The sequence below is a fragment of the Petaurus breviceps genome, unplaced genomic scaffold (assembly GCF_028583685.1).
Source record: "Petaurus breviceps papuanus isolate PSGF00001 unplaced genomic scaffold, PetGlider_PUasm1.0 90825, whole genome shotgun sequence".
Lineage (NCBI taxonomy): Eukaryota > Metazoa > Chordata > Mammalia > Diprotodontia > Petauridae > Petaurus > Petaurus breviceps.
In genome coordinates, this window is record NW_027187353.1 from 22,203,769 (window position 1) to 22,222,837 (window position 19,069).

Consider the following 19,069-nt stretch of genomic DNA (forward strand, 5'->3'; position numbering starts at 1 on the left):
TACTGTTCCCAAATGGGGTCATGACCCACAGGCTAAGAAGTGCTGATAGACAACAGCTAAGGGCTGACCCCATGATATATAAGACTTCTTAAATTAATTAGCTTAAGCATCCCAAAGGGCTATAAAACCATACACTTTGACTATACTACTGCTAGGTCTGTATCCCAAAAGAGATAAAAAAAAAAAAAACCTAAAAAGGAAAAGGAACTATATATACAAAGATATTTATAGCAGCTCTTTTCTGGGGTTAAAAATTATAAGTTGAAGAGATGCCCATCAATTGGAGAAAGGCTGAACAAGTTGTGGTATGTGATTATGATGGAATACTATTATATTATAAGAAATAAATGATCAGGGAATCAAGATGGCGTAGAAGCAGGACCTCCATCAGGCTCCGGCTTCCACCTTCCCCAATCCATGTAAAAGGGGTCTCTAAACAAACTTTGGAGCTGCAGAACCCACAAAATGACACAGAGAAGCTAAACTCCCACTGAGTACAGCCTGGCAGGCTGGCAGCAAGCAGCCAGGGCAGCACCCTGGGAGCTGACCCCAGCCACTCTTGAGCTGAGGTTTTAGCCGCAGGGCAGGCCTGACCAGATGCCCACTGGAGGGACTCCAGATCACCAGCAGCTGTGGCCGTTTCCAGATTCATCAACACATAGATGAGAAGGACAAAGTGAGAGATCAGTGTAGTGTGGACTTTGGGACCAGTAGTTGGGAGTGCATCAGCTTTTGCCCCCAGGGTGAGAAGCTGGTTACAGCTTCAGCTCCTGGCTTGCAGAGTGTAGGGGGACCAAGCGACCAGTCTGAAGGGTATTTGCTCTTCCTTTAACCTGCTTGGATCTGGATTGCGGTCTAGGGTGGAGTCCTGGGGTGCATGACCAGCTTGCCAGAGGTGTGGAGGTCTCAGAGAGGGCACCCAACTAATACCTGCAGCAGCTGAGAAAACCCCAGCGTTTGGGATGGAAGCTCCCCTGTCTGGTGGCAGAGTCCTACTGTGGCGAAAAGACAAGGAGTCAAGTGACTGAGGGGTGACATGACCAGACAAAGAAAGCAAAACAAATAAATACAACATTAGACTCCTATTTTGGGGACAAAAAGGAGCAAAGCATAGAACAGGAGGAAGACAGTGAAGTCAGAACTCCTACACCAAAAGCTTCAAAGAAAAATACAAGCTGGTTACAGGCCATAGAGGACCTTAAGAAGCAGATAAGATAAGTGGAGGAAAAATTGGGAAGAGAAATGAGAACAATGCAAAAAAATTATGAAATGAGAGTCAACAGCCTGACTGAGGAAAATATCACCTTAAAAAAGAGACTAACTCAAATGGCAAAAGAGGCTCAAAAACACAATGAGAAGAAGAATGCCTTAAAAAGCCAAATTTGCCAGATGGAAAAAGAATCTCAAAAGCTCAATGAAGAGAATCATTGCTTCAGAAGTAGATTGGAGCAAAGGGAAGCTAGTGACTTTAAGAGAAATCAAGATGATGTTAAACAGATCCAAACAAATGAAAGAATAGAAGGCAATGTGAAATATCTCATGGGAAAAACCACTGACATGGAAAATAGATCCAGGAGAGATAATTTAAAAATTATTGGACTACCTGAAAGCCATGATCAGGGAAAGAAACTAGAAATCATCCTCCAAGATATTCTCAAGAAAAAATGCCCTGATGTTTTAGAACCGGAAGGCAAAATAGAGGTTGAAAGAATCCACTGATCACCTCCTGAAAAAGATCCCAAAAAGAAAACTCCTAGGAATATTATAGCCAGGTTCTGGAATTCCCAAATCAAGGAAGAAGAAACAATTTGAATATTGAGGAAACACAATCAGCATAACACAGGATCTGGCAGCTTCTACACTGAGGGATCGAAGGGCCTGGAATATGATATTCCAGAGGGCAGAGGAGCTGGGATTAAAACCAAGAATCACCTACCCAGCAAAACTGAGTATCATCTTCCAGGGGAAAATATGGTCATTCAATGGAATAGAGAACTTTCAAGAATTCTTAATGAAAAAAACCAGAGTTGAATAGAAAATTTGACATCCAGATACAAGAAGCAAGAGAGGCTTGAGAAAGTAAACAGGGAAAAGAAATCATAAGCCACTGATCAAAGTTGAACTATTAACATTCCTACACGGAAAAATGATAATTGTAACTAATGAAACTTTTCTCAGTATGAAAGTAGTTGAAGGGAACAGAAATTATATATATATATGTCTATATCGGAGGGTATATGGGCATATGAATACATGTGTGAATGTGTGTATATATGCTTACAGGTATACATAGATAGAGGGCACAGGACCAATTTAATAGGAAGGGATGATAGTTAAAACGGGAAATTAAGAGGTGAGAGAGGAATATAATGAGAGAATATAATATAAAGAGAGAATGGGGTAAACTATCTCATAAAGAAGAGGCAAGCGGAAAGGGTTACAATGGAGGGGAAGAATAGGAAGGCAAAAGGGGATGGGTCAACCTTATTCTCATTGAATTTGGCTCTGGGAGGGAATGACATACACACTAAATAGGGTATCTCACCTGATAGGAGAGTAGGGGAAAGGGGATCAGAGGGGATGTGATGGAAGGGAGGGCAGGCTGGGGGGGGAGGGAAGTTGGGAGTACCCACTTTTGAAAAGGGACGGGATCAAAGTAGAGAAAAGAACAAGTGGGTGGTGGGATAGGAGGGAGGGAAATATAGTCTTTTACAATATATCTACTATGTTAATGTTTTGCATTAGCTATACATGTACAGCCTATACTGAACTGCTTATCTTCCCAGTAACGGTGGGTGACAAGGGAGTAAGGGAATGAATCTGGAATTCAAAGTTTTAAAATCAAATGTTTAAAATTATATATACATATGAACTATTATTAATACTATCTTACATGTAATTGGGAAAGAAGATATACAGGCACTGGGACATTGAGATTCACCATGCCCTACTGGAAAAGTCTAAGGGGGGATGGGAGAAGATATGGGAGAGAGCATATTGGAGGAGGGGATATCCTGTGGGACTGCTATTCTGGGGTGGCGGGTAGGGGAAAAAACGGGGAGAAAATTTATAACTCAAAATCTGGCGGAAATGAATGATGTGAATCAAAAGTTAATAAAGCCATTTGAAAAATGAAAAAAATAAAGAAATGATCAGCAGGATGCTCTCAGAAAAATCTGGAAAGACTTACATGGGCTGATGCAAAGGGAAATGTAGTATGTACAAAGTAACAGCAACATTGTAAGATGATCAGCTGTGAATCACTTAAATAATTCTCAGTAATACAATGATCTAAAACAACTCTGAAGGACTGAGGATGTAAAATGCTGTATGTTACCAGAAAAAAAACTGGTGTCTGAATATGGATTGAAGCATATTTTTTAAACTTTATTTTTCTTGAGTTTTTTTTTGTCTATATTTTCTTTCACAACATGACTATTATGAATACATTTTGCATGACTACACATGTATAACCTATATCAAATTAAGGGAGGGAGAGAATTTGGAACTTAAAACTTTAAAAATAAAGTTTAAAATTGTGTTTACATGTAAAGTGGGGAAAAATAAAATACTAAATTAAAGGTAAAAAAAAAACTTCACAGAAACTAAAAACATCAGTTTCTTTGACTGTACTGAAGTTTGAGACCATTATCTTGACTTTTCCAAAATTAAGGTGTTTTAAAAATTAAAAACAAAAATTAAACCAACATCCAGTTCCTCTCAATGAAAGAGTCAAGTACCTTTCATTCTATGTATATTTCTCCAATACATGTGTCATTATCTAAGGGGAAGTACCTTTAACTACTAGGCCTCCATGTGTGACTAAGAAACATTAAGTGAAGGGCAGTAATGACTTTGTTAAGAATGATAGCTGACTGGTCAGAGTTTTGGGTTTATAAACAGGCCTATTCTGAGCTAAAGGCCTTGAGTGCCTTCTGAGACCTCTTTGGAAAATTAGTCCTCATCTGGAAAAAGTCAGGAATCCCTGAAGAAAAAAAATCTGCTCATCTACATGAGAAGGTTTCCATAGTGACTACTGATGATTTGTACATTCCACAGCAAAATTCAGAAGGAGGAAATGGTGGAAGCTTAAGGGTGTGCAGCTTCATTTAAATGATTTACTCCAACACTGAAGGAGAAGATGGTCTAAAGTATCCTTGTGAAATGTGAAAATGGCTTATTTATGGATTAGTAGGCATTAGAATGATTCCCCTTTCCTTTCTGCCCCTAACTCTCAATGGAGAGACAAGGGGATGCTGCTGGGGAAGGAGGAAAAGATAAGAAAGAGAGAAAAAAATGTAGGAAGATTTTTTTTTTTTTTTTGGTAACAAGTTTGACAATAGAAACTGGATGCTTGGAGGAGCAGTGACAGGAAGACAGAACCTGACTCATACAAGAAGAGACAGGTTCTGATTCTGAGAGACCCATGTGCTTCAGAAAGGATAAATGGAAACTTTGACATTCAGGATTTAAAGGAACTTAAAAGGCACCTCCCTGCCCCCCCTTCCCTTATTGCCAAACCGAAGAACCAAAAGATACTAGGACCATACAATCTGGAGGTGGATGGGATTTATAGAACTCATCTCATCTAATTTGTTCATTTTACACATGAGGGAACAGAAGCAAAAACAGGTTAAACATCATGTCAGAGCTCACGTATTAGCCAAGTCAACATTCAGTCCTAGGTCCTCCTGACTCCCAGTTCAGACATACTTCCTACACTTGACTTTGTTACTGTGGACCCCAGAAAGGGTTCTGGGGATGCAAGCTATCCTATTTAGAGGCTTAATTCAATGGCTGATTGAGCCCATGGCATCTCTAGGTCTGGACTTCGAATATTGGTAGGATCATGGGTTTAGAGTTGGAAGGAACTGTAGAACAGGGAGATTTCAGGGTGTTCATAAATTTGATGGGGAAAAAGTTATAAGTTTATTTGTGCTCACTTCTAAATGACATTTAGCATTTCCTTCAATTATTTGAAAACATGACTTCTGAGAAGGGTTCATAGTTTTTTACCAAACTGCAAAAGTGGCCTATGGCACAGAAAGGATCAAGAAGTCTTTCTTTAAAAACCATGTCATCCAAACCCTCATTTTACAAATGAAGAAACTGAGGCTCACAGAAGTAAAATCAATTGCCAACATCATAAAAGTAATAAGAAATTGGCAGGGGTGTCTAGGTGGATCAGTAAATAGAGCATGGGCCCTGGAGTCAGGAGGACCTGAGTTCAAATCCGGCCGCAGAACACTTAACACTTACTAGCTGTGTGACCTTGGGCAAGTCACTTAACTGCAATCGCCCTGCCCTACCCCTCCAAAAAGCAAAAAAAAAAAAAATCAGTAGACATCGTTTTTTGAATTTGTAACCTTGCAGTCCAAATCTAGTGATATAATGAACAGAGTAGCCCATGAAACTAGTTTACAATTTACAAGGTAAAATAGCTGAATGAAGATCAAGTTGGAACTAAAGAGAAAAAACTCCACAGTGAATGAAAGAATGAATGGAAAAGCATTTCAAAGGGGGTAATTATGTGCACATCACTGTGTTAAGTCCTAAAGATACAAAAAGAAAAACAAGACAATCTGCTCTCATTGAGATCACATCTGAGAAGGGGGAGACAACACACATAGAATTTTTCATACATAGATTAGATGGCAAGGTCCAGTGTTCCCTATGATATAGTGACAAAGCAGGTGGTAATATATCTTTAGAGCAATTTTCACTGATAAAACCAGATCCACTTTTGATCTTGAATTGTGTGACAGTACCAAGGACTTTAATGGTAAAAGCTTTCTTTTATGGGTCTTCAGCAAATGTAAGAGGTGGAGAGGCTGAAGAGGCAGTGGTCAGCTTCATTTCCACAAGGGTTATTACTTCTCTGGATGATCACTGTAGGTGTGTTTCCAGGGAAGGGTTGGAAGCAGGGCCAGTGGACTAAGACACAGACTGTTTCAGGGCTTTTGGGTCTACTTGCCTGTATGTTGGTACTGAGCAGTGGGCATTGACAGCATGGATGGTGGGTCCCTTCTTCAGAAGTTTCCCTCCCTTAGTGATGGCTATGTGGGCCAGTCTAGAGGAAGGGTCACTGATAGATAAGGAAAGATGCTACTTTTTCCAGGGCTCTGAGTCCTGGGCTAACATCAATGGGTCTGAGAGGAGGTTGTAGCTGAGTTGGTGGCAATGGCTTGAAAAGCCTGGTACTTGCTGCCTCCTGCCTCTCCCTCTGGGTGTCTTTCTGCTTCAGCCAGGAAATTATATATCCCCAAATGGCTTTGAACACATTGATCCAGAGAAAATGACTACCTTATGGAAGTCATAACAAATGCTCTAATCAAAGGCAGGAGCAATCCAGTCTTACCCTGCTAGTCCCAGCTCAGTTTTGCCTCAAAAGCAAGATTATAAATCTATTTTGAAATTCAAGTAATGTAAATGAGACACATCATAATTCGTTAAAGTAAAAACACTCTCAGCCCGAAGCTACAGGAACTCAAAATGCCTTTAACATCTAAAAGAACACTGCTCAGTGGAGAAAAATCCATTTGAGTTTTGCCCAGAATGTTCCCCAGGGTCAGATGCCACTGTGGACTTGTACTCACCCATTACAGGAAAGCTCTGCATGGGCCAACTGTCTAATTGTGGTAAGAAGCAGGATTGACATTAGTACTATAATTTTTTAAGACCAAAGCCATCACCCAAACTTATAAACACACACAAAGAAGTTTCATTCCTTTAAATATTTAGAGAAGTAAATTAGTAAAGCATAGAGAACACAAGAAGTGAACCTAAATCACTGTAGTCTCATGCAAAATGCTCCCAAAGCTTCTGAGTCAGTGGCTCATTGGCATACATTACATCTATAATGGTTTTAATTGAGACACGAAGATGAAAACAGCTCATGAAAGGGAAAGGAAAGGAAAAGATGGGAAAGAGAAAGAAAAAAATCTCTACCCTTGATATATCTGTGTTGAAAGTTCAATGTATTTCACAATAGCTTATAGTCTATGCCACTCACCACAATCAGTATTTCTGAAATCCCACGATGGTACTGACAATAAGTATAGCAATCTTCAAGAAGACTACACAGATTCGAAGAGTTCAAAATCAATATTAAATATACAAGAGAGGTTAGGAAAGCAGTTGCTAATGGGAGTAAGATAGAAATAAATTTGTCATTGAAAGAGAATTGTTGCCAATGACTTAAAAAATCACCCAAATGCATCACTTCTTATACTCTCACTCATATCTATGACAAGTTGCTTCCTTTCTAACAGAAGAAAATATTGTGGAGTAAGGAATTGGGAAAAGATAATCTGGTTGAGGGAAGCCCATTTCAAAAAGTGAAGATGATTAGTAAGCTTTACAAATATTAGGAGTTACAAATTTTCAGAGAGCAAGGAGGACAATATGAAGAAATGAAAGGGCCGTTCCAGCATCTTGAAAAATAAGTAGAACAATATGACTTCTCCCTTCAAGAATGGAGAAACAATCATATGGCTAACTGGAAATAGGGCAAAGCAAGAATGGTTTTATCTTAGGGGTTAAGATAAACACTTTGAAAATATAGAAATTAAAAGAAAATTTTAATATGTCAAAACAAGTCTCCCTAGGTCAAAACAAGTCAATTAAATAGTGAGGGGTATTTCTTTTTGAGAGAACCAAACCATTTCAAGTAGAAAACATTTTGAAGCAAGTTAGAAGCATGGAGTAGGAAAGAGAAAAACCCAAGAACAAAGGAGATAGTTAAGATGCTTGAAATGAGAAGGCTTCATTAGAAGACAAAATGAGAGGATGAGTTCAAAAGCTCAAATGCTTTTAAAGAGGACTCAAAAGAGAAGAACTAGGAAATTAGACCAAGCACAGGAAGAAGCAGGTTGGAGAATAAAAAAATGGAGCCGAGAAATCTGTGGCAAAAGTTGCTTATACACTATATGAGAGCACTTAATTAACATCCTTGGTAACGATTAGCACAGACATGCTCCTCATTAAAGACCTTCCTGCTGCCGTTACAGGTAACGGGAAGAGAAGGGAATCTTTTACCTTATCGCTGGGTAGTAAGGCAAGAGGACATTTTGCTGAGAGCAGTATTATAAAGATTTCAGTGTTTGGAGGATCTATGATTTAGTCCAGTTTGAGAGGACTCTCTTTACCACACACACAAAATAAGTGCTTCACACTTCATCGGGTGCTATTTCCACAAAACCTAATTTTGTAGCTGCCAAAGTTCTAGAGATGAGTGTCTCCAAACATCCACATGGTGAACACAAAGTTGGCTACTGGACCTGTATGCAAATCGTTTCTCTCTTGGCATAACTTGGCAGAGACTCTGTGAGTCCAGGACAGACTGTCCCACAGTGAAGTAAGGTATCGGTTAGACTTTAATGGACGTGAGCCAAGAATAAAGTATGGGTAACCCATGCAAATTCTGAGGATCCTTAACTCCAATTCTCATCAATGAGTTTTTTCCCTAGAGTTTGGTTCCCCCTCAGGGGGGTCAGGGGTGGCTCTAACATAATTATGTGGAATGTCCATTGGTATGCTTCCCTGAAAATTACTATTTAGAAAGCATTTTGTTAGCCAGCTTTAAGTAGGTTTTCTTTAAAAAGGGTGTATTGTACCACTAAGGTGGTACAATAAGAACTTGTATAAAATATCCCCCCAAACATGTGAAACAATCTTTCTCTGAGTGCATCGGAAGGAGAAAGTGGGCTCAAGTTTTGAGAGCATGTCTGGAAAAGGGTTAGCTTGCAGCTTCTCTTTCCTTTCATTCAGGAGTCCTCAAGCAATTCCCCTTAAGCATGGTATAGTCTCTTTGCTGGGCTCCTTATACTACTGTGGGTACAATGGATATCAACAATACTTTCATCACTACTGCCAGGTGACCCGGGCACATCCTTGAGGACACCAGTAGGAAGATGAGAAGTTTACTATCCTGGGCCCTTTGAAGCTAGAAAGCCCTCCTCCAGCCAAAGGCAGTGGATAAGACAGTTGACCAAAGCTGAAGTTAAGGCCTCTTCTTTCCCCCCAGATAGTTTCTCCTGACGAATGTACTCCAAAGCCACACGTTTCAATTTCAGGAACTCCTCTATCTCTTTTCTCAACTCACTTGAAAATTTAAAGATAATCTTTGCAGATATGATTAAGTTTCCAGACTAATTAAAATAGACTTCTGGTCTGGAGTCATTTTGCTTCATCCAATGGCTTTCAAATACTTTTGAAACGTCATCTTTTGATTGACTGAGAATTTTTCTTACCTGATGAAGATATCACAGCTAAATTTCAACCCCAACCCTTACATATAAAACTATGGCTACTATCCCAAATCAGATTTAAATCAGCTCTTCACCAAATGACTGATTCAAAGGAGTGAACGCAAATTCAATCTTCAAACACTAAAATTACTCCTAGCTTCCATCCTCTGCCATCAAAGCAGTATCACAAAAGCAACAGCTTCCAGTCAGGGTCAATGATATGTATATTTAAGAACTGTGCACCATGACTTGCTACTAGAAAAGTAAAAATGATGTCCTTCTCTCAAAATACTGTATTACCAATGATCTAAGACAGTTTGGAAGGACTTAGGAAAAATGCTATCCATCTCCAAAGAAAGAACTGATAGAGTCTGAATGCAGATCAAAGTTTATTTTTCTTGTTGTTTTGGTCTGTGTCTTCTATCACAACATGATCAATATGGAAATAAATTTTGCATGACTTCACATGTATGACCTATATCAAATTGTTTGCCTTCTCAATGAAGGGGGAGGAGAAGGTGGGAGAGAATTTGGAACTCAAAATTTTAAAAAATGAATATTAAAAATTGTTTCTATGTGTAATTGGGGAAAAAATAAAGTATTGAATAAAGATATTTTTAAAAAACCAAACTACTGTATTACTATTAAGATTTAATTTCAGTAAAAAGTCATATATGTGGCACCACATACATAATACATACATACAATGTACACACATACATACACATATAAACACATTCTGGGTTAGAAAATGAATATCATTATCTCAAAATAAAATAATAATCACTAATTTACTTTCAGCGTTAATAAAACCTCATAGGACTTAAGAGTACATACACACACAGAGTTGTGTGTGTGTGTGTGTGTGTGTGTGTGTGTGTGTGAAAACACAGATAGGTCTCCATTTCCTTTCCTTTTATTCCTACTCCTATAAACAAGTCTCAGTTCCATAGGAGTTTAAAAAGAAACTCAGAAGGAATGAAAAAAGAATTCTGGAAAGGTCTTCATCTACTCAGAAGCAATGACATAAGATTTAAGCCCTTCAGAAAAGAAGTGGCATACAGCTCAGTGTTCTCACTCTTACATGCACAGTGCTTTGCTTACATTCTTATAGAAAATCATCCCTAAGGGGCACACTCTTTTACTCCTTTCCATTAATGATCTGTGACAACAGAACATCAATTGGCATATAAGCCAATACTCTACAGACAAAGAATTATCATTTCATTATGAAAAAGGTGCCCAGGTTGCTCACTCAGTAAGTTACACAAGCCATCACCAGGTTTCTCAAGGAAAGCCCATAGGTATCACTTACTCTTCATTGAGTGCACAGCGCCGGGTGGTTGGGCAGCCATATTTGTTGAGACTCTGGGTCAGCTCTTGATATAATGTATCAGCCAGGAGATGAGGAATACCCTCCCAAGCCAAGATGAGGATGACAATGACAGCCGTCTGGCAGTGGTGGCCTGCACGCTGGCGAACCAGGCAGAGGAGCTTTTCTTCATCACTGCTTCTTCTTATTACCTACAAAAGTCAATTGCATTCAACTGTGAGTCTAGGAAGAAAAGGCTGATCAGAGTCCAGCATAATGTCTTTTAGGACATGAGAGTGACCTTTTCCATTTAAATATTACTCTTTCTCTAAAGAATGTAAGGCTAGCCCTTTTAAAGTACTTCCTGATTTTCTTTTACTTGTCCAAATGAACACTTGTCTTCTCAGTCCCCCAATAAATATTCCACCCATCCATATTCCATCCACAATTCCAAATTCTTATGCAACTTCTCCTAAAAGTCTATGGGGGTCATAACAAGGGAAGAGTTGCTAAATGTCAACTAGGGGTGAATAGTGATTTATATTTCTTAAGATGCACTTTGGGGGGTGGAGTGAAGATGGCAGAGTAGAAGCAGGACCTCCCTGCTGCTCCGGCTTCCACCTTCCCCAATCCATGTAAGAGGGGACTCTAAACAAACTTTGGAGCTGCAGAACCCACAAAATGACATAGAGAAGCTAACCTCCCACTGAGGACAGCCCGGCAGGACGGCAGGAATCGGCCAGTGCAGCACTCTGGGAGCTGAGTCCAGCCCCACACCGAGGCTTTATCCCCAGCGCAGGCCTGACCAGCTGCCCACTGGAGGGACTCCAGATCAGCAGCAGCTGATCCAGATTTATCAACACACAGAGGTGAAGGACAAAGTGAGAGGTCAGTGCAGTCTGGACTTTGGGACCAGTAAGTGGGAGTGCGTGGCTTTTGCAATGGCAGAGCCAGCCAGTGCGCCATGTGGTAGCTTCAGCTCCTGGCCTGCAGAGTGTAGCAAGACCAAGCACAAGTCTGAGGGGTAATTGCTCTTGCTTTAACCTTCTTGGATTTGGACTGCAGTCTAGGGTGGAGATCCTGCAGTGTGTGTCCAGCTTGCCAGAGTGTGTGGAGACCTCAGAGAGGGCACCCATCTAATACCTCCTGCAGCTGAGAAAACCCCAGCGTTTGGGATGAAATCTCCCCTGTCTGGTGGCAGAGTCCTACTGTGGCGAAAAGACAAGGAGTCAAGTGACTGAGGGGCAACATGACCAGGAAAAGGAAACAAAGCAGACAGAAGATTCCAAAATTAGACTCCTATTTTGGGGACAAAAAGGAGCAAAGCACGGAACAGGAGGAAGACAGTGAAGTCAGAACTCCTACACCAAAAGCTTCTAAGAAAAATAAGAGCTAGTTACAGGCCATAGAGGACCTTAATAAGCAGATAAGAGAAGTGGAGGAAAAATTGGGAAGAGAAATGAGAACAATGCAAGAAAATTATGAAATGAGAGTCAACAGCCTGACTGAGGAAAATACCACCTTAAAAAAGAGACTAACTCAAATGGCAAAGGAGGCTCAAAAATGCAATGCAGAGAAGAATGCCTTAAAAAGCCAAATTTGCCAGATGGAAAAAGAATCTCAAAAGCTCAGTGAGAAGAATCATTACTTCAGAATTAGATTGGAGCAAAGGGAAGCTAATGACTTTATGAGAAATCAAGATGCTATTAAACAGATCCAAACAAATGAAAGAATAGAAGGCAATGTGAAATATCTCATGGGAAGAACCACTGACCTGGAAAATAGATCCAGGAGAGATAATTTTAAAATTATTGGACTACCTGAAAGCCATGATCAAAGTAAGAACCTAGAAATAATCCTCCAGGAAGTTCTCAAAGAAAACTGCCCTGATGTTTTAGAGCCAGAGAGCAAAATAGAGGTTGAAAGAATCCACTGATCACCTCCTGAAAAAGATCCCAAAAAGAAAACTCCTAGGAATATTATAGCCAGGTTCCAGAATTCCCAGATTAAGGAGAGAATATTACAAGCAGCCAGGAAGAAACAATTTGAATATTGTGGAAACACAATCAGGATAACTTAGGATCTGGCAGCTTCTACACTGAGGGATCAAAGAGCCTGGAATGTGATATTCCAGAGGTCAAGGGAGCTGGGATTAAAACCAAGAGTCACCTACCCAGCAAAACTGAGTATCATGTTTCAGGGGAAAATATGGTCATTCAGTGAAATAGAGGACTTTCAAGCATTCTTGCTGAAAAAACCAGAGTTGAATAGAAAATTTGACATTCAGATACAAGAAGCAAGAGAAGAATGAGAAGGTAAACAGGGAAAAGAAATCATAAGGAACTTATCAAAGTTGAACTAATAACATTCCTACATGGGAAAACAATAATTGTAACTGATGAAACTTTCCTCATTAGTTGAAGGGAGTAGAAATATATATATGTCTATATATGACGGTATATGGGCATATGAATACATATGTGAATGTGTGTGTATATGTTTACAGATATACATAGATAGAGGGCACAGGACCAATTTAACAGGAAGGGATGATACTTAAAAGGTGAAATTAAGAGGTGAGAGAGGAATATAATGAGAGGAGATGGGGAGAGACCAAATGGGGTAAACTATCTCATAGAAGAGGCAAGGGAAAATGGTTACAATGGAGGGGAATAATAGGAAGGCAAAAGGGAATGGGTCAACCTTATTCCCATTGAATTTGGCTTGAGGAGGGAATGAAATACACACTAAATAGGGTATCTCACCCTCTAGGAGAGTGGGGGGGGAAGGGGATGAGAGGGGGGATGATGGAAGGGAGGGCAGGCTGGGAGGGAGGGAAGTTAGGAGCACCCACTTTTGAAAAGAGACGGGATCAAAGTAGAGAATAGAACAAGTGGGAGGTGGGATAAGAGGGAGGGAAATATAGTCAGTCTTTTACAATATATCTACTATTTTATTGTTTTGCATTAGCCACACATGTACAACCTATACTGAACTGCTTGTCTCCCCAGTGGGGGTGGGAGACAAGGGAGGAAAGGAATGAATCTGGAATTCAGTTTTAAAATAAAATATTCAAATATATATACATATATATATATATATATATATATATATATATATAATTAATACTATTTTACATGTAATTGGGAAATAGGATATACAGGCACTGGGGCATAGAGATCCACTGGAAATGTCAAAAGGGGTGTGGGAGAAAATATGGGAGAGAGCAGATTGGAGGAGGGGATATCTTGTGGGACTGCTATTTTGGGGCGGTGGGTAGGGGAAAAATGGGGAGAAAATTTGTAACTCAAAATCTGGTGGAAATTAATGATGTAAATCAGAAGTTAATAAAGCATTTGAAAAAAAAAAGGACGCATTTTGGACGTGCTGACAATAAGCATTGGAATATTGGTCCAAAATGAAGCTCATAGGGAAGAGTCCCAAAGGAAATGCAAAAACTCACGCAATGCTGCAAATCACCTATATTTCATTGAACTGAACCAGCACACCAAACACCTAAGTACTAACACTTGCTAACACTCTACAACCTACTGATAAGCTCTATATTTGTTCACAGAAAGTCAGTTGGCCAGTCTAGTTATTCAACAAAAGTCTCCCAATCCTGACACTCCCATTTGAAACTCCAGATGTAATTCTCATTCCTTATGAGGTACATTTTCCTGTAGAACACCCACAGGGAGTTGTACTCTCATGGTGTCAGTTTATGTGCTACTCCCACCATTTTCTACAGAATGTTAGGGACTGCTTCAAATTTGTGTGTATGCATTCCTCTTGTTGACAGTGATCATACAGGGTGAACAAAGAGCTCTGCAGAAGGTCGGTGCTGGCACATTTATTTGAGTTAGTTTATGCTGCAAAGAAATGCTTGATGGGTCACATAGCAGTAATGACAAAATATCAATACGTAGTGAGAACAACAGATGCACTGTCCATCTTAAAAACTGATAGAGCACAAACAGCCACTTCCATGGGATAAACCATTGGATCGGCTGTTTAGAGAGTAATAGAAATGGTAAGCACAAGGTCATCAGTTCCAATATCCAGGCAAAAATACATGCACGTAAATGGAAGAGAGTCCTGTGGGTCATTTCTGGACATTAAGGTACCATTCTCAAGATTTATATTTATATTAATATTTGTTTGGATAGAGTAGTAAAATAACCCTGAAGGAGAGATAGAGGAAGAGATTTTACAGATGGGTCACTTTCTTGACCACTGCATCCTTTCAAACCACATTGGAAAAAGTCCAAGAGTCCTGGAATAGCGATGCCCTCACACCCCTGGGCTTGTTTCCAGTCTGGCCCCCACAGCCATCACGGCTAGGCAACACATATGGAGAAAGGACCAGCCATCAATACCATGACCAACACCAACTGCGGACCAAATACAAGCCATGGGAACACAAGCAAGCCCTGGTACAGTATCTTTCTCACCTTTATAGCCCCAACACACATACACTGGCCATAGGCTAACATGCGCTCTATAGTAACCATCTAGGGAAGCCAACCTCATGGAGAAGGACCTGGAAACTGAATGCAAGTACAGCAGCCTCGTACTTCCTCAGAAGCCACAACCACTCATGACACAGAAAAGAGCTTTCACCACCAAAGTTCATGGCACATGTCAAATGGCTCAATATCAGAGAGCAATATAATTTTATCAATGGCATATGGATTACTGTCTACTACGTCATGGTACTTTAAAGACCACTGAACCTTGTTAGCTTGACTTGCAGTTGAAATGCCCTATTTGCACCATCTACCCTTATTAGGATGTGAACTTCTTGAGAGCAGGGACTAGTTTGTTTTTATTTTTGTCTACGGAGCTTTTCCATAAGGTTTTCATAATCTGGAATCCCAATAGACACAGTTTAAAAACCAGTGAAATAGAGTTTGATTAAATTTGATGAAGTTTGATTGAATTAAAAAACTTCTTGGGCACAGACCTAACACTTTAGAAAACAAATAAAGATTTGGTAATAATGAAATGCATTAGAGCAACAAGTCAGTGCAAATCACCAGATTCAAAACCACAAACCAACTTCTATGACCAAAGGTCTGTTAGTGGACAAAGATGGTTAATTAATGAAACCTCAGGACATATAGGTGTCTCAACAAAACTGCTCAATGCAAAATGCAAAGAAGCCCAGACAGAAGTGAAAATCTAAATATATAGATTTATGGTGAAAACTTACAGGGTACTTCTACAACTGAAAAAGACCCAGGGGTCAAATTTAATAAAGGATAGTTAAGGATTTGAAATACCTCCCACTATATCTGATACAAATCAAGCATCTATTAAAGTACTGAGTGCTTGGGGCAGCCAGCTAGCACAGTGAGTAAGAGCACCGCCCCAGATGGATGACCTGGGATTGAATCTGGGCTCAGACACTTAGCACCCACTCAGAAATAACTGGTCATGTAACCTTGAGCAAGTTACTTAACCCCAATTGCTTAAAAAAAAAAAAAAGAGAACCCTGGGAAGTTGGATGAAATTATTATCCCCATTTTACAGATGAGTAAACAGACTGAGAGGAATTAAGTGAATTTCCCAGGGTCACACATTGTATAAATGTCTAATGTGGAATTTGAATTTAGGTTTTCCTGACTCCAGGCCCAACACTAACCAGTACATCAAACTGCCTCTCTGGAAAAAGCAATACTACTATCAAGGAACTTAGAGTCTATTGAATTATCTATATTAATTCTAGGTTCATTTAAGGTCAGTGTGGCTTAGTGACTAGAGATCTGCTTCATAGTCAGGAACGCCTGGGTTCAAGACCCGCCCCAACAGACTGATAGCTGATAGATAATAGACGATAGATTGCTATGTGGTAGATAAAGTACTGAGTGCTTTGGCTGTGTGTGTGTGTGTGTTTAATTTGAGGATATGGAAAAACTGGAGAAAGTCCTGAGGAGAGTAACCAAGATAAGTAAGTATGGAAAAGGGAACTGGGAAACCTAAATGATTTAATCTGAAAGCAGGAAACGTGAGGGAATATATACTACTTTCCTCATAGTACAGAAAGAGTTGTATGGAGAACATCTAATCAAATATTCTACAGCTACCTGAAAAGAAAAAAAAAGAGCTTTAAGTTTTGCTTAAAGAAATTTAGGTCAGAGATTAAGAACAACTTTTCTACAAGAAAAATTGTTAAGTACTAAAGCTCAGGTTTAAACATCTTAATCCTTTCCTCAATAAATGTCAGTAGCTCCCTATTACTTTTAAGATTAAATATAATCTCCTCTATTTGGCATTCATAATCTGACCTCGCTTACCTTTCCAGTCTTATTGTACATTTTTCTACTTTGCATTATTCCAATCAAACAGGACTTTAGAAATTCCTATTGACTTGTCAGACTGACCTTCTTTCTATTCCTCAGCCTGCATTCCACACGCTCTATCAGTGCCTGAGTAGCATTTGTCTGCCATGATTGGAATGGATTCTCTTAATCTGCCTCTTAGAATCCCTGTCTCTTTAAATACCATTCTAAAGGGCCATCTCCCACACAGGCTTTCCCTTCTGTCTGAACAGAGATCCTATGACTCCACATTCAGTTCCTCTTCATCTTTAAGAATATTCCAGAGATAGTATTGAATATGCCAAAGGAATGGCTGATATGCCAAGGTAGGTGGTTTGACTCAATGATATCCTTGCCTAATTATCTTGTACTTATTTCTTTAGTAAGAAAAATTGGCACCTCCAGCTTATGTATGAGGGGCAAAGTACAATATTGCCCTTTGAACACAGACATAATCACTGAATGTTCATTGAGTACCTACTATGTGCCTGATGTTACACTGTCAATTATATATTTCAATACTTCAAGGATCTATGATTTCACCTGTGTGGATAAGCTAAATATTTACAAACATTTCATTTGTTCCTCACAACTACCCTATGAGATAGGGGTTGTTATAATCCCAACTTATAATTGAGGAAACTAAGACAAACAAATTAACTGACTTGCCCAAAATCACAAAGCTAGTAAATGTCTAAGCCTGGATTTGAACTAAGGTCTTTCTGACTACAAGTCTAACACTCTGTCCACTGTGAAATCAGTACATTGTTTTATGAGTTGCTGCAGTTCTCCCCACCAAAAAATTAGTTCCAGGTAACCACCCAATTGGTAATAAGTCTAGATATTAGCTAGATTGGTTCTCACGTAACAGTCTCATTCTTTATCACCATTTCTGTAACACTAAACCTCTCCACACTTAAATTCTGCTGGATGCCCTTCAAAACCCAGAATCAGCACCATACTACCAAAAGTCACTGAAATAGGTCTAGATGAAGGATATAGATAGATATAGAAGGATATAGCCAATAGGCTCCTCACATTTATGAAGTTCAGAATAAGGAAAATAAAACAAGACAAGAATTCTACTTAAAGCTTTTCAACTGTATCCTGGTTCTTTTTATAAAGACATTGCCTTCTCCTTCCCTCCACAGATGAAGCTGTAATTCAAGCAATTAGTGTTTTACAAAAACTGCTTTTGGAACCACAAAAAGAACTGAAAATGGGGGGGAGGGGGAACCAGGTCTATTGTGGTTGTTCTTCAGGAAATTTCACATTTTAATGTCATTCAGTATGCCTAACCCTTCCTTAACTTAGGAGGCTTGTTACCCAAGGCAAAAAAGGCACCTAATAATTTGGTTTTAGATGGTTAGCAGCCACTTCTCCAAGCAATGCTACTAAGGCTTTCATGGATACATTCTCCCTGAGTAGGTCGAGTTTATGACCCTCTGTCAATTCTTCCCAAAAAACCCCAGTAACATGCTGGATGGGAGGCCCGAGCTGATCAGCAACTCTAAATAACTCCACAATCATTACCAATAAAGAGTATGGAGTATTTTCTTTTCTTTTCTTTTTTTTCCTTTTTGGAGGGCAGTTGGGATTAAGTGACTTGCCCAAGGTCACATGGCTAGTAAGTGTTACGTGTCTGAGGTCAGATTTGAACTCAGGTCCTCCTGACTCCAGGGCTGGTGCTCTATTCACTGTGACACCTAACTGCCACTACAGAGTATTTCCTTGGTATTTGTCTTCAAAGAGCTAAAATCTTGTTAAAGAAGGATCTTGGAGGCTTTTCTTTAAAAAAAAAAAATTGCTGCCCATTGAAAAAGAAAACATACATCCATACAAACACACATACCAAATATAAGCACGTACAGTCCAACTAGTAGGTCATGTGAGCAACAAGGTGGTGGACTAGGTATTTTCTCTGATTCACATGACCTCTCAAACCTCTGCATAACAGAAATTATACACCAAAGATAATGCAACTTCAGCTGTTTCCATGGTCTAAGGACACCCAGGATCCAAAAGAATGTTAACGCCCCCCCCCCACAAACCAAGTACTCACACTCACTGACCCTGAGCTCACTCATCACCCCACTACTTTCCACACTGCAGGCACTGATGCTGTACTAACTGACCCAAGGATACACAACAAAGGCTTACATAAAACATACTCTTACACCTTAGTC

The 19,069-nt window shown here is 39.6% G+C and overlaps 1 protein-coding gene across 4 annotated transcripts in view; it reads right to left on the bottom strand.

Moving 5' to 3' along the window:
• Positions 1–19,069, bottom strand: part of TET1 (tet methylcytosine dioxygenase 1) — a 177,605-nt gene that overhangs the window by 33,934 nt on the left and 124,602 nt on the right. For all 4 annotated transcript variants that reach the window (XM_069071480.1, XM_069071481.1, XM_069071482.1 and 1 more), the window contains one exon: positions 10,564–10,772. In XM_069071480.1, coding sequence (XP_068927581.1) covers positions 10,564–10,772 — 209 coding nt within the window. The remainder of the gene's footprint in view (positions 1–10,563; positions 10,773–19,069) is intronic.